Consider the following 25,860-nt stretch of genomic DNA (forward strand, 5'->3'; position numbering starts at 1 on the left):
GTGCACCATTGCAGTTTTTTGGCTGATTGCCAATTACCAATCTTTAAAAAGCCTGACCTGCCCATTCCAATTTTGGCTGATGCCATTTTTTTGTCTGAAATGTTACTAAATATAGCAAGAAAATTGCTGAGTTTGCATCAGTGGGGTGACTGTTGATAACTGCAAACATGCAGACATGACTTGATGGACTGGTCTGTCAGTTAAATCTCACTCATGAGAGAGAGAGCAGAATAGGACAGCGGTTGATTTTTAGACCTTTGTCATACTTCATATGTATGTATTGGCCGATCACAGATCTCCTAAAATTAAATAAATCGTCACTGATAAATCGGCTGGCTGATAAATCAGTGCACCTCTACCCCTAAGAGCAGAGAAAAGGAAGACTATAGCCGTTAGCTTCTGCAGTAGCGCTAAGCCAGTTTCCAGCTGTCCGTATCAACACATATTGAGGTATATTTGGTGCATAAACTATTAAAATATGCAGTTTAAATGTTTTTAGACAATGTATCAAGTATTTTTATAGTTTAACTATTTATGGGCACTCCCAGTGTGAATTACTGAAAACAAAATGACCCTTAAGTTGGAATTCTAGGTGGGAAGGTCAAAAGTTGCTCAGCATTCCGAGTTCAGTCTGCTACATGTAACATACACACACACACACACACATCTATCCCTGCCAAAGGCAGCAGGTGTGAAATATTTAGTAATTCTTAAGACAATATACATTGGGGGAGGATATTCCTTTGTGTTTTGTATGCATAAAATGGAGAGAAACATGTTGCTTTTGATTTGTGTTGCTAATAGCCAATAGAATCAGTGCTTTGTCAGAACCTCACTTAAAAACTCTTTACACACGTGAGAGATGTCAATGAGAAACCCGAGGCAACCAGAGGACAGGTTACTTTGACAGTTTTATTTGTGAAAAACTACAAGCAAAATTCATAAATAGACATTTCTATTTGAAACGGGGGAAAAATTATCAGGTTAGCCTAGAAGCGCAAAGTCGTGCACATGCCAGAAACATGTATTAGTTAACATCATTAGCTAGACGAGGAGCCGTGATTTGCTGAAAATGCTGCGTACATTTCCACACCAGGAACATAAGGTGACCATTTCACAAGAAGGAAACAATGACACATCAGCTGGAAGTCGAACAAAAAGGGAGGAAACAACAAAAAACAGGACTAAACAAAGAATGGATACTTGTACTGTCCCTAAAAGTTTCTCTCTTTTTTCTTAAACCAAGCAAAAACTTTAAAAGTATTGTACAAGACATTGTTACAGGAAGAAAAATTAGTTTTGTATAATACACTTAATTGGAAGTTCACGTTTAAGGTTATACAGTAAATAAAACAAGCATTCTATATTTGGGTCTCTGAACAAACAAAGCTAAAATATGTAACCATCTTTACACAGTAAATTAAGGTTACTGGTCGCACACAAGAACAGAACTGCTTGCGCGGGAGGGGAAAAAACCTGGAAAACTAAAAACAGAAAGAAAGGACCTCAGCTTAGTTACTCATAGTGTTTGCCTTTGCACCTTTTTAAAATTCTATTTACAAGCAATAATTCATATACCCAGCAAAATGGCCATCTGTTAATTTAACAATGAATGCCGTGAGTACTCCATCCCTGTGAATGTGGTTACAGCTGAGGCAGGTGAGAGAAAGCAGCTTTTCCAGACCTCATCGGTTCAGATTGTGTTTAATTCTCCCTCCTTCTCAGCCTCAGCATAATTTTTACAGTTCCGTTTCTGCTCAACACTGATTCTGTATGCAATAAAGCACAAAACTGTAGCTGTAGCTTAAATGCAAGGGTGGTTAAAAAAAGAAAGTTAACTCCTGGACTTGTTGGAACAAGATTATCGTTCTTTTGTGAGAATCTGCAGAGCAGATTTCATCCTCCCCTCTACGGTTCCTGGGAGTTTCTATTGCTCTATTGGTGACCTGTGGGGGGAGCTACGTGTTGCTGCACTGCGTGAAGCTAGCTTCATACTTAACGCGTTAACCTGGGCGCGAGGGCTTACTAGGCCAACGCGTTGGCCTCGCGCGTGTCGCGGTTGTGCGCCTCTGAATTTTTCTGTGAACGGCGCCGCGCGCGCCACCGTTCACACAAACTAGAGGTTTTGGACGGTTCCGGTCCCACCACACTGGCGTTGATGTACTTCCTCCATGAAGGCTCATTTTAGGAGAATACGGCTACAATGTACGTGCCAACTATAAACGCGGTACCAAATGGCTTGTCTCGCGCGCTGAACACAAACTTTCAAAAGCGCGACTATAACTTAGCTTTCAGTCAAGAAGAATGAAGCTTTTGTTTTTTCTTATTCCATTAAGGCAAAAGTCTACAGTACAGCAGCCCGTTCCTCCCCCTTTCCCCACGCCGGGTTAGCCACACACAGAGACACTGAGTGTACAATAAGAACACCATTTACATGGATTATATTAGTCTTTATTTAAACTGTTATTCATCTCACACATTAGATAATTGCATTTCAAATTGTTATTCATCTGTCTATGTATCATGTCATTATGAAATTCCTTTGGTCCTTCAATAAATAAAACTAAGATATCATATACACATTTATGCTTTATACAATTTCTTACAGGTTAAAGGAAATTATGTTGGTCTATTCTCAGCTAAGGTGTAAAGTTCTTTAAAATCCTTATATTAAGCCTCGTTGCTATAAAATTTTATTCGCATTCCAATAAGTACTGTCATGTTTTTTGCCTTCAGTGACAGGAGTCTTAAATTAATACACATAAAAAGACAAGTCAATTGAATTGTCAAATCTGATTTTTTTTTTTTCACTTTTCTAGCATGCACTTTCCGTGTGAAGAAGATGAAGATCCAAACATTGTCTTCAGGACCACAACAAAAATAATTAAAATTATTAATTTTTGACACCATAAGGTCTGCTTTTACAGTGTGACTTGGTTTCACCAAGAACTGCATCCTTCAGTTAAAGAAACCAGAAAGCATGGCCACTCCAAACTCTGACCTTCAGCCACGAAACTCAACGTGTGAAGCATGGAATGCAGAAAATATCAACAGCTTTTAGTGTTTTACACAAGAGCCTACACTGTACAGTGAGAGGACAGAAGGTATTGTACAATCTGCGAGAGCATACTAAATGGGAGTCAAGCCGGTTAGAGAATAAAAAAAATTGCTGAGGTTTCCACAGTGCTGTTGAGAAACGTGGAGGACAGTTTGATTCATAAGCACTTTCTCACATTGAGGAAAAAATGGGGACTCCCAGATCTGTAGAATCACTTCACAGTGTATCTAGCACCTGTGTGTGTGTAATCCTAACATTTTTAATGTAGTGAAAACACTGATCAACCAGCAGAGCTACGCAGCAAAAGCCTGAACATAAAAATCAGAAAATATCAAAGCATATAGGTGCAACAGGTAATAAATAAGGGTAATAATAGTTATTCAAATGGTGGTGGTTATTGTGCCCAGCAGAGATTTCTTCTTCACAAAAACAGAACAAACGGAAAAAAAGAAAAGACTTGGCCTCACACCCATGTACAAATATAAAACAATACAGACAAGTATTTGGATGCTACCAGAAGGAGGGGAGGGAGGTTAATCCCTGCGGCCAGGACGACACAGGTAAGTTTGTTTCCCCTTAAAAGGCGCCACACACCGTCTCTCATCCAGCCGGCTCCGTTCAGCATCCAGGGGGAAATCATGGAATGGAGGGCAGGGCAGCAATGGGAAATGGTGACAACTCCCTCTTCAGCCCCCCACCTTCAATGGGATCCATAGTGTTCAGATATATGGGCGAAGAGGAGAGGGGGAGTGAAGCACTGGGAGGCAATGGGGATACACAAAAAAAAGAGAAGCAGGAGCTCAGAATGACTCGTCGTGCCCCACAGACAGGTCCCCTTTGGGGGTGGAGGCACGCGACGAGCCCTTGTCCATGCTTTCGGAGCCAGAGCTCTGATGCTGCTGTTCAGAGCCCGCGCTGGACGTGATGGTGGATGAAGACGTGGATGAGGAGCGGGTCTTCTCCTTAAAGTCCGTTATGATCACTGTCACGTTGCCTACGGTGATGGCCAGCTGCTGGGCAGTGCTCCGATCAATGTTCTTCAGCTTGGGCCTGATGGCGTACACAAACAGAAACGCTTTAAAAAAAAAAAAAACATTTACAGTTTCACAGAGGGGGGAAAAAAATTGACTGAATAGCAAAATTAAACCGCCAGTCCTGATCTGTCATCTTTTAGATGGTGCCGACTAGAGATGCAACAATCTGATAGTAATATCTGTATCAGTCCCAAAATTTCAAAAAATTCTAGATTGGGTATCGGTGACAATGTGCCCAACCCATAAGGGCAGACCTGTTCAGTCTAATTCTATGCTTTGTTCTCTGAATGATGTCTTGCTTTATTATTTATTTTACATTACATATAAAATTCCTAATTGCACTTTCTGAACCATTTTATTATTTTACATTGGCTGTTATACTCCTAGTTGCACTGACTAAACAAATTCAAGTTGTGTTGTTTTTACATGTTTGACCAGGCTTGTGAAGCCATTAGTGGATTTAAGGATATTGTACTGGTGCAGAGATCAAATTAATTTGTAATTCACTATATTAATGTCTTTTTAAAACAAGAAACATTTTCAATTCAACACTGTTTTTCATCTGTATCGGCTGATTCTAAACCTCAGATATTGGTATCAGATGTGAAAAAAAGGGTATTATTGCGTCCCTAGTGATAACACTCTTCAGTGTGGAAGTTGTTACTGAGAGAAAAAGAGTTAGTTGGCTATTCTTCCAATTACTGAGGTAAAATTCTTTTACTAATGCAAATCAAGGTGTATTTGTAGGTAGATTAGCAGATATGAATTAATGACTGTGGTGCCGCTTTGTTCCTGAAAAGAAGTTCTACAATTTCATAATTTATAAATAGTTGAGTAGTGTTTATATTTAGAAAATTTAAAAAACTACTAGTACAGCTTACATGGTTTGGGCCAAACCAGTGTTATATAAAGTACAATATTTCCAAAAATTCATAACACAAAAAAAAACAACAACTTTGGGATGCTCCAAAAGATTGGGGCCCTGAGCTACTGCCCTATAAGCCCTCTCTAAAGTCTGGGTGAAGAGGAGAGGGTGTTATCATTTGAGGCACCAGATTAAATCTTCAATTTAATCCACATTCCCATGCACTTAACCTAGTCTGAATAAAGGAATAAAATACAGAAAAAGAATAATGTTGATACAACAAGAACAACAGATCTTTAATGTATCCTGGTGCTAAGCTGTTCAGTAAAAACAGTATTTTAAAATCTATCCTCTGAGTTGACATAATGTAGAACTCTGTATCATCTGCACAGTTATGGTGGAGCTACCTATTGAAACAAAGAAATCTCTGTTTTTTAGGTAAGATTAAAACCAACTGAGTAGTGGACCGGAGACCACGGAAACCAGACTGAAAGATATCAAAGCGTTTGGTTATCGTTAGGAAGCCATTTAACTGATGAAACACAGTTTTTGCTGATGAATGGAAGGTTGCAGATTGGCTTTTGCACTGTTGAATTACAACAGTGTAATTCTGTAGTTGTGAGTTGTCCAGATTGTTCTTTTTAATCAGTGGTTTGATAACTGTTGTTTTTGAAGCCAAGTGAAAACAACCAATGAGAGGAATGAGTTTACTATTGAGTCAGATCAGAAGTAATGACAGGCAAAACTTTTAAAAGGAAAGTTGTGAGAATGATATCGACACAGAAAATTTAGCTTCTTTTATTTAGAATAATTTATAAGCTTGTGAGTAGTTAACATCGAGTCATTTTTTCCTGCATTTGTTATGACTTGGTCAGTAGGTAATTGAGCCATTAGGAGTAATAAATATATATTACATTGAACAAATCAGTTTGTTAAGGTACATGATCTTCCTGCTCAAATGAAATGCTTGAACATAAGAATTATCACTGGACTTTCTGTAAGGCGGTTCGTCTCCTAAAAGTTAATTAAAACTTTGTTACAAAACTGTGCAGTGTGAATATTAAGTACTTTCAAACACTTCATACAAAAATCAAGCACTTTCCAAACCTTAAAAACACCTTTTTTAAATGCAAACATTTTCAAGGATTTCAAGCACCAATGCAAATCTTATTGGTCTGTTCAGAGGTCGCGTTAACAGAATATTTTCCGTATTTGACCAGTTATTTTTTTAAACGACAGGAAAGTTTGAAGCCGGTCGGTCATTTGACAGGTTATAATTCACACCCTTGACTGAAGTGAATTATAGATTTTACGCAAAGAGTTCATCGCAGAGGCAACTAAAATCAATTAGTAAAAAGATCCTTTCTGAATATCATCTCATGGACTCTGAACTAAATGCCTGTCACACTGGGAGCTGACAGCGTGTTGAAGAGTTATGGACCGGAGGCTTTGGAGCATCTGGTTCAGAGGCGCATTCCAATCCTTGGTAGAAATGGCGCGTTTAATTCCAGTTTCCAGTAAAAACCAGAGAAAAACAAAGAGTTTTCAATGTTGTGTTAATCCATTTATAGTCTAAACCAGGGGTCTCAAACTCCAGTCCTCGAGGGCCGCAGTCCTGCAACTTTTAGATGTGCCTCTGCTGCACCACACCTGAACAGAATAATTAGGTCATTAATGCTCTGGAAAACTGATTTACACAAGGAGGAGGTCATTAAGTCATTTCATTCCAGTGTTTTGTACCAGTGGCACATCTAAAAACTGCAGGACTGCGGCCCTCGAGGCCTGGAGTTTGAGACCCCTGGTCTAAACAGAGGTGCTGGCAGTTTATCTTGAGGAAATAAATAAAGGTGAAGAAGTTAATAAGAACGCAATATGTACAGTGTGCTGCAAAATCAATGCTGCGAAGAAATAAACTTAACTAATCCAGCGGTTTTAACAAATGGAGCTGCCCACAAGGAGGAGCGCTCAGGAGGAGCACGGCAGACGTAGCATCTGTCCATTTCGGGAAAGCAAAACCACACAAAAAATTTTTAAAAATCCTCGTAAAAGCGCACGCCCAGACCGCACAGAGGATAAAAAACTCGTAGAGTTCAACTGATCAGTTTGGATCAGACAGATTCAACTGAACCAGCGCAGATTTTTCTGCAGATGCAAACCAGGAGGAATTTATGAGGCGCTGTGCGTTCAGGTCCCAGCAGCTGAAGTGCTTGTAATTTATTTGGAGTCATTTAATTTCAGTTATTCTAAGTTTTTGGAGCCACAGTCAGTGATTTTTGTCACTATGGAGAAAACGTTAGAAGCGTTCATCTGCTTTATGTTTGATGGATCTGGATTCACGGTTCAACTATGTGAATATTAACTAAATCGCATAAAAATCCAGCCTAACGTTAATATGATTATAATTTGAAGGGTAAAAATATAACATGACCAATTTTCTTTAATGCTGTTGGTCAAAATGATGGAGAACAAAAAAGTCTAGCGTGACCTCTGGGTCAGTTGATTACAAATTTGGCCGACACCAATATTTTTCCGTCTGAGAAGTTGATAAATATAATGACAAAGTTGCCAAGTCAGCAATAGTGGAGTGACTATTAACCACACATATGCAGACGTGACCTGGTGGGCATGTCCGCTTTGAAGTTAGAGGAAAAGGACACAGTGGCTGATTTTCAGACCTTATGTGGAGGTAGGTTAGATTGGTTTAACATGTTTGGAAGTAAATGAGAGCGTTAAAATACTTAAATATTGTTATTTAAGAACATATTATACTTTGAGGAGATCTTTTAGAGGGTGGGGAATTACATTGGGTTATAGTGCAGTTTTATATTCCAGTTCTTTTCAACACTGGTCCTCAAGGCACACTGCCCTGCAACTTTTAAGCATTCCTCTGCTTTAGCACACATGATTTCAAGTGATGGCTGATTAACAGGATTTTGCTGAATTTGAATGTGGTGTGTTGAAGCAGGGGGACATCTACACACATGTAAGTGTGCCTTGAGGACCATGGTTGGGAACACTGCTACATTCTATGTATGCAAAAATATAAAATAAATACATTTTAAATGTACAGATACTACTATTCCATAGCTCGGAGGAGATAAAAATAGTGAAATAAAGTACACTTTTAATTTTTCAACAAGTCAGAATAATATATAAATTTTTAAATAGCATTTAATCAATTATGGAAAATTATTAAATTTAGTAAAAATCCAAAATCAAGCATATCTCTGGTCCCAAGGGCATGTGAGGATGCTTACCAGCATCATGCAGGTGGTTACTAGATTACTGAACTCACTGGGTGACACATCAAGAGTCAGAACAAGTGCATGAAAAACAGAGTGGGTGTTTAGTATAAGAGATCAATTGTGAATCACTTCACGCTTCCACGCCTCTTTACTGGATGAGTTTCATTAACCAGAAGTGCAGTCGTGTGCTGAGCCATAGAAGACTTACTGCTCACCTGGAAATGTGAGAGTTCTTGTTGGACTTTGTTGCCGATTTCCCAGACTGTATGCTCTGTTTGTCACTTGGAGGACTCTGATTGTTGTCCGATTTGGGTCTGCGGGAAAACAGAAATGAGGTGAGGAGTTATGGAAAACTGCCATCCACAAGTCAAATTTATCTGTGTAGTCTAATTCAGAAAAAAAAGGCAGCTCAAAGTGCTTTACATCATAAAAATATCATACAGTCACCAATTATGAAACAAGAAATAAACATTACATTTTGTCAAATGTCATCATCCAAATCAATAAGCAAATACACAAATATCTTTATCAATGTTCATTTTTACTACTCAAAAGCAACTCTAAACAGTTGAGTTTTAAGTACAGATTTAAAGGAACTCAGTGTTTTGGTTGTTTTGCAGTTTTCTGGAAGTTTGTTCCAGATTTGTGGTGCATAGAAGCTGAAATCTGCTTCTCTATGTTTGATTCTGCAAAGCAGACCAGAACCAGAAGGCCATAGTGCTCTGAGAGGTTGATACAACAACAGATCTTTAATGTATTTTGGTGCTAAGCCGTTCAGTGATTTATAAACTTACAACAGTATTTTAAAGTTTATTCTCTGAGCTCCAGGGAGCCAGTGGCATGACTTTAGAAGATGAACGCCTGAATGTGTTTCTCTAATGCTTGGACAATAATTTCAGTTATGTTTCTGTTCAGCTGGAGAAAGTTATGACACATAGACGCATTGATTATGCCCAAGTGACAACCCAGCATACTAACTCTGACACTGACTTGGTCTTTTTGCTGCTGGGCTTCTTTGTGACAGCTGGGGTGATGTCCTTCTCCCTGTCAGGTTTGTCTTTGACAGGCTGCTCTATCTCGCTCTTGTCCTTCTCGGTGATGTCCCCCTCTGGTACAACGCTCTCAGGGCGCTCTCCCTCAGGGCGTCCTTCCCCACCGGCCCGCTCTCCTTCACTGTGTGGACGCTCCTTGTCAGTGCGCTCACTTCTCTCTCTCCGGTCCTTCTTGGGCGGGGGAGGCATGGTGTACTGCTGAGCTGCCTGCTGGGCGACAAGCTGGGAGTTTATCCGGGGTTTCCTGTGGAGAAAATCCGAGGCACAAACATGGATTACTGTCGTAGTGGAACCGTAAGCTGACCCTCATCATGCAGCAACATGGTCACACTGCAGCAGACAGGGGTGAACAAACACAGGTACCTAGTCCTAGTTGTAGAGTTGCTTATTAGCATTGCACATCTGTCTTGAAGGCAATCTCATTAACTCAGGGTCGTAATAAAACAAATGCACGGGATCACAAGGTGGAAAGTTGGCAGAATGTCGCAAAGGTTCTCTAATCTGATTACTGCAGGGTTGGCCCTGTTTGTCACAGACTAAGATTCAGTCAGTCATGGTGTTTGCTTTCTAGCAACCACAGAGCACTCCTGAACTCTAATCACACTATTATGTTGACGCATTTACAGTGTCCACACAGAAACTGTGACCTCTCCCTCATTCTGCTCTGCAAAGACCAACTGTAGGGAAGTACAACATCTTGCAAAATTGTTTATACCATTTTTTCCACAAACTTTGGTGTATTTGGGGTGACGGTGGTAGAAGTTCGCCCTGCAATCAGTGGATTGCTGGTTCAATTCCTGGTCCACCTGCTTCACCCGCCTTGCCTTATGGTGTGGGTCAGAAGGGCCAATGGCACAAAAATTTGGAGCCTCACTTCTGTCAGCCTGCCCCACGGCCGCTGTAGCTACAATCTAGTAGCTTGTCATCAACAGTATGTGAATGAGCCTTTTCAGATTTCAATTGTAGCTATAAAAGGGTTTACAAATAACATTGATTATTATTATTCTACTGGGATTTTATGTTATAAATCAACACAAAGTAGTTTATAATTGTGAATTAGAAGGAAAATGATGCATGGTTTTCAAAATTGTCAAATTTTAAAAACTAAAAAATTGACAAGCGTTTGTTTTCAGCTCAACTTTGTCAGTTCTTCACAGAAACACTTTGGGCACCAATTGCAGTTTTTTAGCTGATCACCAAACTTTAAAAAGTCTGACCTGCCAATGCCAATTTTGGCCGATACCATTTCTTATTGTCTGATTAGTCGCCAAATATAGCCACAAAGTTGGTAAGTTGGTAACGGGGGAATATTGTTATCCACCCACATGCGTCCTGTGGGCTGGTCTGTCAGTCATCCCTTTCTCGTCTCAGAGCAAAAAAGGACAGTGGCTGATTTTCAGACCTTTGCTTGGATAGATACGAGCGGTGATAAGATTTTTTAATTTTTTTATTTAAGCATTGGCCAATAGTTGATATCTCAAAACTGAGGAAATGGGGGCCAATTTATTGGTGAACCTCTACTTTTGTCATCTTTCTTAGTTCAAACTGACATTTTGGCCCATTCTCCTTTGCAAAACACCAAGGATTCAGTCAGATTGTATTAAGAGAGTTCAAGTTTGATAACAGATTTAGGTCCAGACTCGGACGGACTAGGCCATACTGCCATATGCTTTGATCTTTATCACTGCCTTGCAGCTTTGATAGTTCTACTGGTTGATTAAATTAATTCTCATCATTCACTTTTCCAACTTATAAAAAAGGTTTTCTTCCAGAATTTTCCCAGTAGTTAGCTCCTTCCATGTTTCCCCATGATGCTGCCACCATCTTGTTTCACCACAAGGTTATGTGCATACCTTGTGCACATGTAGCCAAGTCTTTATAAAAACAAATATGTCTGCCACATCGTTAAAAAAAAAAAAGAAAGAAAGTTTTAGAAAGGTTTTCATCCACATGAATCCTAGCAAATCCACCCCTCAGTGTTTTAAACATGCCAAACCTACATGGGGCAGTGTAGCAAAAAACTAAAATTCTATCAGCCAATCAGAATCTTTCAACACAACCATGGTTTTTTGGTAGGAATTAAACATAGAGGCTCATTTGTATGGACAAATAGGTTGAATACTTTTAAATAGCATATATAAAGTTAATAAAACACAAGACGATGTTGACTGGAAATCATATCAAAGCAAATATGTAGATATATTAGTGCCTTATTTGTTGCAGACTGTAATGCGATAAATGGACCCTACAGCTCTGTTTTCCCACGAACACACAAAAACACAAATTCAGAGTTTTCTTAAATCTCCATTTTGGTCTTTCAAAATAATTTTTTGGGGGATATTAAACTGAATTTTCATGTTAATGAAAGACCGGTGTTCTAACTACTTGTGCTACCCATGAATCCGTCCTACCTTGTGGTAATGCGCATATCAATATTATGTTACATACTGCTTACTCAGCAGATTTATAAATACATCCTGCCTGTGGAAGTTTTGTTTCATCGGTTTTATTTTGAAAGATTACAGTAAGCTTTATTTAATTTATTTTATAGATGGTTTTCATTAAGCTGCTGTATTACTTCATGTTTTAAGTTTACATGACAGGCAGTTTGTAAACATATTTATAAATGGCTTTAGTTTGCCTGTACACTGTAAAGACGAATTGGCGTCAACTATGTTAATCAGGACAAAATATGTTGCTTTGTGGGCTATTTTGTCCCTATACTTTAAAAAATGTTGGTGTAATAACACTTTTTTATTAAACCGTGCTAAATAGAGTATGTTGGTAGTGATACTATGTGAGATTGAAGTTGTGTATGTCTACGATGTAATATTAGTGTATAAGAAGTATATCCTATCATTTCAGGTGCACAGTGACTTGCGCAGTTCGGTGGACACATTGTGGCTGTGCTAAAGACTGCCATGCAGCGTATTAATGCGCAAAAAAGATTTTGCGGTGATCTGTAGATGTCTGCGTTTAATTTAATTTTAATAAAAACTTGTTTCCCCTGTCTGATATTGTGTCATTCTTACAAACACCTCTGCATGTAAAATATTTTTATAAAGATGGGATATTCTAATAATTAGTGCATACATCTGCGATAGCTTTTCATTTTAAATGGGTAAGCTATTTTTGTGACATCCTTCATCAGGATGTCTCAATCCTCAGTATTGTTTGTGGCTGGACTGAAGCTTCCACTTCAGTCTTGTCACTTAAAGAATGTTATCAAATGATATTTAACATCAACACAAACCGCTATAATTTTCAGTTTGTTAACATGATGGTAGCATGATATAGCACTGACACATAGCTATCTATCCGTGCTACGGTAGGAAAATCTGAAGAGATAGCACTGACAGTAAGAACACTGGAAGACCTACCCATGTATTTGTTTCCTCAGATATCTGACTTACATGTGAACTAGACCTTAGTTATCATCGAACACATCATGTTTTGCACGCAGGCCATAAAATTTTATCTTGGTCTTATTTGGTCAGAGCATCTCTGCATCACCAAGTATGAACACTTCTGCACTAATCCAGACATCTGGGCTTAGACACAGTCATACACACACACACCTGCAACCTAATGGACAGCAGCTGGCAACATCTGTGGAGACCCCTCAGGGAGAGGAGAGGCTGACTGCACAGCCCAAACTGCAGCCAGCAATTGCTGGCTGCAGTTGCCAGCAGTTGAAGAGAACAACTCCCTTCTCTTCATGGAGAGAAGGGAACCACTGCTGCGTTCCTGAAACAAACCAACACCTGTAGGCTGCTGAAATAGCTAGCCTCTTATCAGGAGAATCAAATGTATACCAAACTCTTCAAATTCTAGCTTAGACACACAAGCAAGCAGGGATATAGAAAATCAGCAAGTATTTTTCTATATCCCAGGAGAGGAGAGTCCTTGATCTTCTCACTACCAGTTTACCTGCAAACCTGCAGTCAAATAAAGAGCTGAGAGTTTAGGAAACACACATGTTGAAGAAAGTTGTCTGATTTGAGCACCACTCCAGATAAACAAGAGCTGCTGCTGAACAAATTAGAACTTCACGTTTCGTTTTAAGTGGCTTTCTGCTGAGAGTGGCTTTCATACAGCTGTGGTTGAAATAAAGTGGTTAGCCTCAGTGTTTCGATTTGATGATAGTCCAGTTACTCAATTCTGCTCTCAAAACATTCTCAGGTTCTTTCACTAACTGACTCTCTCCACTCTGCACATCTCTCTGTTTCTCGGTAGAGGACTTTGATCCTCTGCATTCGTTTAGAAATGTCTCAGCACGTTTCTTGGAAAACCCTCCCCAAGAGCTGTTACACACTCGAGAAGAGCCTCCTTAGAGAGGAGGAGGGGACACATGGCTCATCAGAAGGTGATCAATTACAGAATAATAGAGAATCATGTAGCATTTACGCTACACAAAAAACAATAATGCGAGCTGCAGTGAGTACTGATGAGTGTTTGGCAGTTGATCCATCAGATGCAGAACCCTGGAGTTTTTCTACTTGTTGCTCTGTGTGAAACCTCCATGGAAGGGATTAAGAGCATGGGAGCGAAATATCCTTCTATTCTATATTCATTATTCCCATCAAATAATGATGAGAATCATTATTCTCATCATTATGAGAATAATCACTATTACAACTTGTTACAACTTTTAACAAATTATAATAGTCTTTTTAGTAGCTTGTTTAACTGCCTTTCACCTAAGGATTCTAAGAAACTGCCCTTATAAAATACCTAATTATTACTTTAACCACCTCACAAAATATGTTTAAGTCTCTTGAACGTCTCAAAATATTTTGTCACATTTCTACCACAAATTTCCATATAGTCTCATTTTATGCTATAGATCAGCACAATGTAACGGATAATTGTGAAAAGATGAAAGAAAATTACATTATATCCAACATTTTCTTACTTCAACATATTGTGTTTGTACAAGAATTTCCTTTATCTACAATTAAAGTAGAGGTGTGCCGATCGATCGGCCACTGATCATAATCGGCCAATTTCCGTGAAAAAGTGTATGATCGGTGATCGCCGATCACTGTGTCTTGCTGCTGATCACCAAAACCGATCACATTTATCTCACTTCGCAGCCTGCGTGGGCAGCTCATCTCCTCTTTTCTTCACACTGTGCAAGCATGCAGCAACAAATCCTGTCATGTGGAACTATAACGCTCTGAGAGTGAATGGGGACGTTTGCGTGTTGTGGCGGAAAAATTACCTCAGGGGGGAAGCACGTCTAAAGGCATCAACACAACGAGTCTAATATGGTATTTAAAAAATAAACACTTGACGGAGTTTGGCTATATCGAGGCTCACTGCAGGAAAAAAGGACTTCCAGAGCGGCCAGACAGCAGATAAAGCAGCACACAACTACAACACTCACCCGGATTAGCATCACGGTCAGAAATATAAACTAATAACCCAAAAAATAATTCAAGTCTTCAAGCTGGCAGTGTAAGACGCTGGTTCTGCTCTCGCTCTTGAACTGCCGCTACGCGCTACTGGTAGTAATGTTTCACAGACGTAGCGCTGCTCAACTTCCACCAGACAGTGAACTCTCACACCGAACAGCTGCTTAAAGCTGCAGCTTGTAACTTAAAAAAAAAGATTTTATTAAAATATGTCTATTATGTCCAAATTAGATCAATTTACTGCCAGATAATTTTTCCATTTTGCAAGATAACATATTTATATCTAAAGTAAAAAATTAACAGCCATTCCAGGTGAACGGCAAGGATCGGCAGAGATCGGCCTCATGGATGATTGGTATCGAAATCGGCAGCAAAAAACCCAATGGGAGCATCCCTAAATTAAAGGGATCAGAGTTTAGTTGGAAAATATTAGTGAACATACAAAACCATGAAGATTTCACAATCTAGCACACATCAGGGAGAAGGTTCTAGAGGTTTTTAAACGGTTCATGATAACCTCTGGAGGAGCTGCAGCGATCCACAGCTCAGTTTGTGAATCACTGCAACATCTGGAGCAATCCACTGGTATTAAGAATGTGGCAACAAGCAAAAAGGTTGTAAGGAAGCCATAATAAGTACCATTTGCCTCAAGCCATATTGGGAAAACAGCAAACACGAGACAGACGGAGCTCTGGTTAAATGAGATCAGAACTTTATGGCATACATGCAAAGCACTAAAACAAGAGGAAAACTAACTCTGGACAGCACCCTGAACACATCGTTCCCACAGTAAAGGCCAAGATACATTGCTTGTGTCAGACTCCTAAAGCTCAGAATTTTTCCTGACGTACAGGGTCTGAATCGGGGTTCATCTACAAACCACCCAACTTGCGAGATTGAGTATTCACAGTATGTGTCAGAAATCCCAGCAGCATAAGCATGTTTTTTCAGTCAAACTCAAAACTGTTCAAACAAAATCGCTGCTTCAGTCTTTCAAACATTTCTCTTATCTTTAGTGTTCAATCTGTGTATTTTGTTGGGCTAAAAGATGCCTAATAGATAGTGAGCACATGGAAGATGCAAGTAGAGGAAAGACTTTAGGTGCTCAATTTCTCACAGCAAGCTAAGCAAGTTGGGTGGTTATCAACTAACTCACTCTCTCATTGGTTGCCTACCAAGAATCTGCTGAGTAACTTGCGCAGCAGCAGTTTCATGTTTAGCCATCATGCCTCATAACTGCTTAAAAACAAAAAACAAAAGCATGGAATGAAGGGAAAAAATGTGTACCACAGCTGGAGAGGAAACTGTGGACAAAACAAGAAAGCTTACACCACCAGTTTGGAAGCATTTCAGATATCCAAAAAATCAATCCATCAATTATCAATAAAGTGCTATAAAACCCTTATGTCCTGATACATATTCTCTAGCCCTGCATTAAACTTCAATAAAACACATTATCAAAATGCAAAAAGCTTAAGGATACAAACACTTGTTCAAGACACAGTAAACCATACTCAAGTGATTCATGATATTTAACCAGACCCCTTAGTTAGGTCTTATTTTCAACTGAACTGAAAATACATCTAAATATCAAACTCTGCATTAGAAACTATTAAGAAAAGCTTTCAGAGGTTACTTGAGCAACAAGTTCCCACACCATGGATCTCTAGAGAAAAAAATGTTTCTCAAAAGAAAAACAAACAAAAAAAACAGCTGTGAATAAATGTATGTCAGCCCACAGGAGCAGCAATAACTGTCTGGCAGAAAGAGCAGTTAGTTAAAGAGGCTGTGTGTGAATGAGTGATTGATAACTAGAGGCCAAGTCAGAGCTTTAGATTTGTGTCAGCAGGAGGTGCATGGCGGAGGCATTCGTTGTTTGCTGCCCTGTGATTCAGAGCCAAGTCAACCACAAGTTGCATCTCCCATGACACAAATAGCAGCTCACATGATAAAGCCAGCAATATTTATTAACTGACCACATCTAATGGCTCGGCACAGCACTGGCCTGAGAGTCATTACCACAGCTTGGGCATCCTGCCCTGTGTGTGTGATCCACTTTATCTTTATTAAGCTGTGGTGCTCTCGACTTTAAAATAGTCCTAGCTAATACATAAATAACTCAATGTATAGCTAAGCATGTGCTAAGATTAGTTTAACTGAAACTGTGAAAAACATCAGAGAAAGCAAATAGGAGCCATGTAAAGAGCACAAGAAGAGCTGAAAATGATACAGCAGCACAAGTGAACCCCAGGTGCAGAAAACTGCTTCAACCTCCTACAGCTGCCAAAATATTGCTGGAGAATGTGTGTGTGTGTGTAGAATAATTTCCCACTAAGAGCTTACAGTATATTAGCTCTCCCTTTGCAAAACAATAGAGCAATGACTGACAACTCTTCCAAAGTTCACTCCATCCAGGGGGGTGAGAGGAGTGGGGGAGACTCCCTTGGCAGGGCGCCCCTGAAATAACTACCATCATGCTTAAAAGCGCTCCATTCAGGCAGCCTGACACCGTGGTTAGCCCCCCGCTCCGTGTCTGGGCCGTGACCGAGACGGACACTCATCCGTTCAGCTGCACAGCTTCGGGGAGAAGAGCTCAAACTGCTGTTTCAGAGCTACAGAGTCCAAAACAATGAGCTCAAGTACGGAGGCACATTTATCTCATTATTCTTCAAACAAAAACTGGTTTCAATAAAAAAATAAATAGTGACCAAATGTTTATAATTGTAATGAAATATTTTTTTTAATGAGACAAATTTACCTCCATATTATGTAGGTGTTATGGAGCCAAATTAACTGAGGTAATATTTTAGTATTAGTTTAGTATTAGTATTTTTAACATATAAAAACTAATTTTGATTAAAAAAATTAATTGTGATGAAAATGGCTAAAATTGTGATGAGCTTGTGGAATGAAAAATTTATTGTAAAGGTATATTTTGACTAGGCCTGTCTCGATAAACGGTTAATCAATTAATCGTATGATAAATTAAAACTATCAACGTAATTTTAATTATCGGCATTATTGTCTCTTCCGGCCTTTTTCTCTTTCTGTTGATGACACCGAATGAAAAAGGCTCAACTAATAATTTTAAAACCAGGCATTAATCAATGCTTTACTACAATCTACCTGCAATGCATGTTGCTAGTGTCAGTGTAAAGTCCTGACTGAATGAAAATCATTATAACCTATTTATGTCACATTAACGAAGAACAGCTGAAAAGTTACCGGGTTTATCAACTGCGGTAGCAATTTCGCTCCAACTTCTCCTCTTGACATTTCTATATTCTTTGTATGTTGAATAAACATTAATATTGTTTCCACATATCATCTCCAATGTCCGCTGGACTTTGGGTTGCAGTATCAGCTGTTTGGGATTCCTCTCTGTAATTTCCCCTCAGAAAGCGTGGAGGAGAATCCTCGCTTTCTGATTGGCTACCTGTCACATTCAACAGGCTGCATTAAGATCCCAGTCGGGGAAAACCTCTGATTTAGATCGGAGCGGCAACGACTATCTACCGTAACACACCACACAATCTTAGAAAGACCAACGTTTTAAGATTGTCATAAGGGGGAAAATAGGAGCAAAAAATCATGTAGTGTGAACTATTGCATCAGGTAGTGGATGTGCCCATTTTCTCTATTTAAATCTAATTATTACTGAACGGCAACATAGTATACAGACTTCATAATCTGCACTCTTTTGATTGAATGCAGTATTTATTTCCACTTTGGCTTTATGTTGTTTAGTTTTTTTTTTTTCAAGTGAGTTTTTTGTTAATGGAGACTGAGAATCCATTTTATTTTTGTTTTTGGTTGTTTTGTTTATTTTGTTTATCAGTTCCAGTGTTCAGTGTTCTTTTGAAAATAAAGTGTATCTATCTTTGGCAGGAAATCGCATGCATTATGTCATTTCCATTAAATCAGTGTAAAAAGGTCTTCAAACAATATTATCGTTTATCACAATAATGTTTGAGACAATTAATCGTTGAGCAAAATTTGCTATCGTGACAGGCCTAATTTTGACTGAAAAAAAAAATTCAGACAAACAAAAACTAAGTCCAATCAAAAAAATAAATTGTGATCAAAACATCTCGAATCAAAAAGACAGCATCAAAATCAAAAATTTGAGAATTGCAACCAAAGATTTCTGTTAAAAATAAGAGTTTGTTTTGCCAATAACAAAAGACAAAACCTTTGCTGAAAAATAAAATATTCCATTACAAAAATTTTAATTAATTTCTGTCTGATTGTATATGGAGGTAAATTTGTCTCATTATTACAAAAATATTTCATTACAATTCAAAACATTTTGATAATTTTTAAAAATTGGAATTAGATTCTGTTTGATTGAATAATGATGAGAAATTTTCCTCCATACTCAAATGTTTTGTGGAGAAATGCAGTTATGATGTCTGAGTGAGTGATGAAGAGTGTGATGTAAACAGAGAGTGAGAGGCGAAGGAAAGCCCTCTTTTATTTCAAGTGTTGTGTGGAGGACGAGTAATTATTTCCTGCCGGCTGCATTCATGCAGCCGCAGACAGCTGAGCAAAGAAGAGAGCGAGAGACAATATGCCTGGGAAGTGTTGGAAAAAAATCTTCTTATCCAGATTCTGGAAATGGGCACAAAAAGAAGATCTGAGAAGAAAAATGATAATAAAAAAAACACTTGTCTGGAAAAACCAGCACCTCAATCTGCATACATCTGGTGGAATGTGCTTTGTGCCAGTCAAAGACAACGCAGCCTGAGCCTGGAGCGCATGTCTTTAGTATCTAACGTGACAATGCCGCAGGGTTTCCGTTTGATTGCAGCAGCTCGCTGTGACGCGCTGGCAACCCTCTAGATGACTATCAACATGCATTCATCTGTGTCAACACTTGCTTTATGCCTTGGTCAATATGTAGAAACACATGCTGCCTTCCCCTCCAACAGCGAGAAAGATAATGGGAGCCGAGCCCAGAGCTGCCCATCCCGCTTGGTTTTGTTAACTACTCAGTTGGTGAATTTACATGCATGCTCCACTGTTCTGATCTGAAGCTGATTGGTTATTTTAGGAGCTTAACATTTTTAATGGTAACTATATTTATGTAAAAAAAAAAAACAACAAACAAACAAAAAAAAACATAACAGCTAAATATTTAAAAACAACTAATGAACTAATAAAACACTCATTCAAAAGTGAAGGTCTGAATATATTTGATAATGTATGTTAACTGATCTGTATAGGTATGAGCCTTTAAAAAATAATTTAAAAAATAACTACTTCTACTTCATAATAACCAATAAATTAGATTCCATTTCATTAATTTTGGAAGATTGACAGTCAGCTAATGCCTACATGTGAAACTGATCTCATCTATCACTGCAAAGGTCTGAAAACCAGTCATTGTCCCCTTTTATTTTCCATGAGAGAATCACTATATTTAGCAACTTTTCAGACAAAAATAAAATTAAATAAATAAATAATAATAATAATAAATCGGTATTGGCCAAAATTGGAATCGGCAGTTCAGCCTTTTAAAAGACCAGTGATCAGTGCAACACACACTTCATCAACAATCCAAAACTCAAATTTAGCAACGAAAGCACCAAACCCTACAAGTTGTGATGTTATCCACTAATAAACTATTTCTTTTGTTTCATTTCTACATCTGAATTTATCACAACTTTATTAATTAAAAAAAATGTTGATAAGCGTCATATGAATGTATTGCTGTGGGGCATCAGTTGTCAGAGAGGTCAAAGCAAGGAGCATTGTCAGCTCCAGCCATGTGTGGGGAAGTTGAGCGAGTCCCAGGGAGCCCGGCTGAGAACAGCACCTAAAGAGCTGCCCCGGGCTATAAGCTCTGTTCAATCATTCCCACTGCCCAGAGGCATTAAACATTGCTCCCTTCATCTGCCCCTTGCAGGCTGGATTTAGAAGACTTAATATTTCCGTCACTTCTCTACCTCCTCCCCTAAGCGTTTAACAAGAAGCGAGAAATATTACTGATTTAACAGTAGCTACTAAATTATTTTGCTGTTTTGAGAAAATTAGATCACAATAGGTAAGCAAACTCATTTGACCTGTTCAATCAGCAGTCTCTGTTGGGTATTAACTGTGATTTTACACTTTAATTTAAAACAAATAATTCCTGTGTGGTTTTCCTTGTTGCTTACTAACCTCAACTCTTTGCATTTACTGATTAACTTTAAAATGATAAACTAGAAGAGGGGAAGATGGGAGAGTAAGGCACATTTACTGAACGCACCGGATAGAGCAAATATATTTCAGCAGATAAGGTCTTTGAAAGATATACCAGCTTTTATGCTATGACTGTAAGAGCTGTTCAACATGTTGGTTGCTAGGATCATTATCTGTGCTTCACCGGAGCAGAGACTGAGGCAGACTGATTTCAGAGAGAGAAGTGGAAGTGATGTCTGGATAATCAGTGATGAAGCAAACATTTGACTTCCACAGACAGACCGGTCCGCATCGCTCATCTACATGTCTGCACACTTTTGTTTTCATTCACCATTGAGTCTACTGTCCCACATATTCTTACTATTCCCTCCATCTTGCTGCTCGTTTCACATATCTGTAAAAGAGACAACTGCACAGTTTTATTTTGCACTGCAGTCATACTACCATTTGTTCAATGAAAATGCTTTTGGAATTTGTTTAAAAAAATAAAACCAGACAAACAGCCGTGGTAGATATGGCAAAGTTAAGGCTGCGTTTAAACAAGAATCCTGCCTGGAAACTGGCGCTATTTTCAGATATTGATTGGGGAAAAATTCCAAATTTACTCAGCAGCTCCCCTGAGACAACTGGGGTCAGCTGTAGTTATCTGATGTCTGGCCAAAATATGGCGCAGTGATTTTTTTTAATAAAAAATTTCTTATTGAGATTTTCCGTTATGAAAATACAATCGTGTATCAGTCTGAACAACTTTTCTTTGTAGTTATTTCATGACAGTAATTATTCTCTCTCATATTAGATAAATGAAAAACAAAATAAAAAGTTAAAGTAACCAACATAGCAGCTAAAACACAGCTTCTCAAAACAAGAGTATTTGAGCAATTGCAACTAGGGTGGATATATCTGTATACATGGCACACTGCAGGTTCCAACAAATCAAAAATCAAACAACCCCTCTGACAACTGTAAGTCCTTAATAAAGTTAATTAAAGGACCCCAAATCCTCTAAAAAACATATTGTTTTGTTTTCCTAATATATACTATTCTTTCTAGTGGCAAATTAGATGACATCTGCTTTAACCACTGGGTGGCACTAGGTCTGTTGAAATTGTTCCAAGCCAAGGTGATAATTGTTTTTGCAGATAATAAGCTTATGCCTATAAAAGTACATTCTAATTTGCCAAAGTTAGGCGCTGTGATTTTAGCATGATTTTGAAGGTTCATGCACTTTTGACCGCTAGCTTCCACCACATAGTAAACAGTAAGCAGTTCCGAATGAAAGACTGTAACTCATGTAGCATACGTTGCAGGTTATTGTTTACATCTGGAAATTTCAAGCTTGCGGACAACACTTGAGGGAAAAAAGCGTTGTCCTTTACTTAGCATACATAGACACAGTGACGCTGTAAAACAATTCTGTTAACAAAATGAAGATTGGAGATGTAGAAATTACTAATTTAGTGCAATGCTCCACAGCAAATGGAAAATTAACAGTGTAAGAACAACTCAAAACCACTCGTATTCTTCCTCATTCTGTCAGCTTTACGCTACACAGTCAGATGCAATAGCAACTGAGGGACAACAGATCCAGAGTTTATGTGTTAAAAATACGCAAATATTTTCCCACACAAAGAACAGAACATTCAGTTTGTTATATTTTCAGGCTTGATGTTTATTTATGAAGCATTATTAATAAATAATGTTTGTACTAATATTATTAATAATAATATCACTTAAGTGATAGTCTGAACACAGTGGTGGTTGATTAGCTAATTTAAACACCTGCTCTACTAGTGATCTGTCAGAGAGTTGCTGTGTGGCTTTTTTTTCTTTTTAACTGAACCACCAAATTCCTCAGCAGAGCTACACATTAAGATTATCAAAGTCAAGCTAACATAACTGACCTACTTATATTTTTTATTAGGGCTGTAACAATTCCTCGAGTGATTCGAGTAATTTGATTATTAAAATTCCACGAGGTAAATGAATCTGCCTCAAAGCTTCATTATATTACGTCTCATTATTTAGCGCACCGTGTTCCGGCCAGGTGATTATTTGAGTTGCACAGCGCTCTCACTTCCATCTATGAGTTGTTGACCAAAGTTGAATGTTAGCAGGATAAGATCCAATTTTCAAGTTCGGTCTGGAAGGATTTTATTGAGGGATGATGATGCCTGGTTTTTATCATTTTTCGGGGGACCAATAGCCATCCTTAAAATGACTGGCGCGATGCCTTGAGCACAACAGCCTTTTTCCTCCCACAACTGGTGCCTTTATCAGAATGAACGGCGAGGAAGAGCACTGCATTTGTATTTATACAGGTGAGCAGATAGACTGAACATGGTGGGCAGCTGCACTGTAGTCGATGCTTAATGTAAGTGTATCTTTACAGACGAACCAGAAAATAAATTTCACCTCATCCCGGCCTTAACACATGGGTGGCAGAGCACGTCGCGGCGGTATGTAGCTGGTAGATGCGTTTCTATGCGTGATGAATGAAGGTGTGATATCCCGTTGCTCACATGAACACAAAAGCTATAAATGGCTGGGTGAGTTCATCTATTAGATTGCCTGAAGCTGAATACATAAGACTAAAAATTGTTTAATATTAAATTAAATATAATTTCTGATTTTTGTCTAACTTTTCTTCAGGTTAACTTAGAAAGTGAGCTATTATTGTTACAGGTTAGTTTTCTAAACTACAGAAAAATAATTGTTACGGATGCTCAAATATGAAAAATTGGACTGATGTTGATATCCAATAGTAACACAGCTGTTATGTTAGATTTACCAATATTTTATTTTGTCCAAAATTTTTTTATCCGATTACTCAATGAATCGTTAGAATAATCGATAGAAATATTAGTTTACAGCAGCCCAATTTTTTTATTAAAACCATTTACTGACCTATGAAATGTGATACTCTCTACCTTATGTAGTTGTTGTAATGTTGACTATTAGTATTAAATTACTGCGTCCCTTTTTCTTTGATATATCACATATAAATTTAAGATTTAGTACGTTATGTTGACAATTAAAACCAACAGTAGTCATCGCCGGTGTGACGTCATGTTGCAAAGTGTTCATATATTCCATATTAAAAGTTACGTTAACTGAACAAATTAAGTAGCATAACAAAGCAAAATTCTATCCGCAATTGTTTCTGTTATTTGTCCATGCATGTGTACAATAAACGCAACAGCTGTCCATTAAGAGCTGTCCACTTTCAGACCAGTAGAGTACTTCACACCTCTGTGGGGGGTGTTGCAGAAAAGTTTCACTCTGAGACCTGGTTTCAAAAAGTGGCAGAGCCAGAGACACTGGTCACTGGTGTCCTGTAAACAGGCGGCTGGATTGCAACAAAATTATGGTTTACCTGAAGACGTGAGGAGAAACCGGAATCCATTAACTGAAATGCTGGCTACTCCTTACGGGACCTAAATGCACCAAAGGGATTCCTTGGTAGCATTGAACCTAACTATAGATCTTTACCTTTCATCTGGAGCATTTGACACGCCAAACCTATTCTGGTTCCCAATGGCTGGTTTGTGGTGTAAATACAAAGAAGCCGTCCAGTCTGTCGATGATGTCCTCTGCTTTAGCCCCCTGGGGAACTTTTGGTTGAGTGAGCACCGCATCTCTTCTTCTCACTTCAACCTAACGCCTCTCCCTGTTCCCATCACTTTCCTGCTTTCCCCCTTTTGTTCTCGTCCAACAGTCTTCAACTCACATTTGAAAACACTCCCCACTCTCTTTCTTGTCCTCATGTGCCTTCCTCTGTGTTTTATGAAGACTCCCCCCATCCCCCTCTCTGCCTGTCACACTTATTCGCTCGTCTCATCTTTTCTCCCTCCACTCACTGGGTGGAGCCCCCCGATTCAACAGTTTTCTCATTGTTTTGTCAGATCGCCAAATTGGCTATTGTATTTAATCACTCACACACAGTCAAATCCCATGAAGTAATTAGGAACGTTTAAAGCTAGCAATTAGCACGTAAAGATTAGGCCTACCCGGACTTCAGCACAGATGCTGATAATGCTGGATTTTTTTATCTGAGTGGGGGCTGCCGTCTGCAGAGGGGGTGGGGCGCAGAGACCTGCATTTAGAAATTGAGTGCCGGCGTGTTACTCTTATGTAATTCCATTATCCCAAACAATTTGCCATAATGTGACAGTGGTGGAATCCACAGATTATTAGAATGAGTCTAATCCATCATTGGAAAAGACAGACAAACCTGCACACACACACACCAAGACACACAGTATGTGTTCATACTTTATCCATTCAGTCTCTACTTATCCTTATCTTTCCTGTTTAAAGCATGATGGTGCTGAGAGAAGCAAGTGAAAAGAAATAATCTTTACATTATAAAGAATGTAGAGGAATACAGAAAGTTAAGGTGATCTACAGTACTTATGTCTACCATCTGGATCAATGAGATTTAATATCCAGGTTAACATATCCAGGTAGCTCTTGTTTTCAGTTTAAGCTACTAATAAAAAAAAGTCTCATTCATACATAGATGCAACAAAGCTTAAAGGTATATTTTGCTCTAACTAGTCTGATTTTCCTGTGAAGTTATCTGGACTATATCATTATTAAAGCAAATTTAAGTACAACTGAATTCACATTTTTATTCCAATATTTTATTCAAAAAGCACAAAAGCCTGGTTCAGCTTGGAACTATTAACCCATAGATAAAAAAAACATGAGCTTTGAAGATCTATACACTACAATTCTTTGATTTGGAGTTTTCCGCATTAGTTATTATAAACTGTCATATATGAGGTGCTTCTCAATCAGATGAACTGGATTAGAAAAAAATACTTTACAATGGGATTAGAACTTTTTTCTGGATCTAGCAAGTCTGTGTGGTCTCTGGCAATCCAAGTATTTTTTACCCAATAAGATGGGGCTCACATTAAAATACAGACTACATTGGCTGTTACAACTTCCTGTCTGTGTCATGTGTCCTAGCAACCCAACACAGCAAAAGCACTCATTAGATT

The 25,860-nt window shown here is 38.6% G+C and overlaps 1 protein-coding gene across 2 annotated transcripts in view; it reads right to left on the bottom strand.

Moving 5' to 3' along the window:
* Positions 1-892: 892 nt before the first annotated feature.
* Positions 893-25,860, bottom strand: part of rybp (RING1 and YY1 binding protein) — a 30,596-nt gene continuing 5,628 nt past the window's right edge. Inside the window, exons 3-5 of one of the 2 annotated variants that reach the window (XM_023325057.1) lie at positions 9,181-9,498; positions 8,418-8,516; positions 893-4,108 (exon numbers count right to left, since the gene is read on the bottom strand). In XM_023325057.1, coding sequence (XP_023180825.1) covers positions 3,859-4,108; positions 8,418-8,516; positions 9,181-9,498 — 667 coding nt within the window. In that variant the 3' untranslated portion in view covers positions 893-3,858. The remainder of the gene's footprint in view (positions 4,109-8,417; positions 8,517-9,180; positions 9,499-25,860) is intronic. The other variant, XM_005814314.2, reaches the window with a different exon arrangement.

This window comes from Xiphophorus maculatus, chromosome 20 (assembly GCF_002775205.1).
Source record: "Xiphophorus maculatus strain JP 163 A chromosome 20, X_maculatus-5.0-male, whole genome shotgun sequence".
Taxonomy (NCBI): Eukaryota; Metazoa; Chordata; class Actinopteri; order Cyprinodontiformes; family Poeciliidae; genus Xiphophorus; species Xiphophorus maculatus.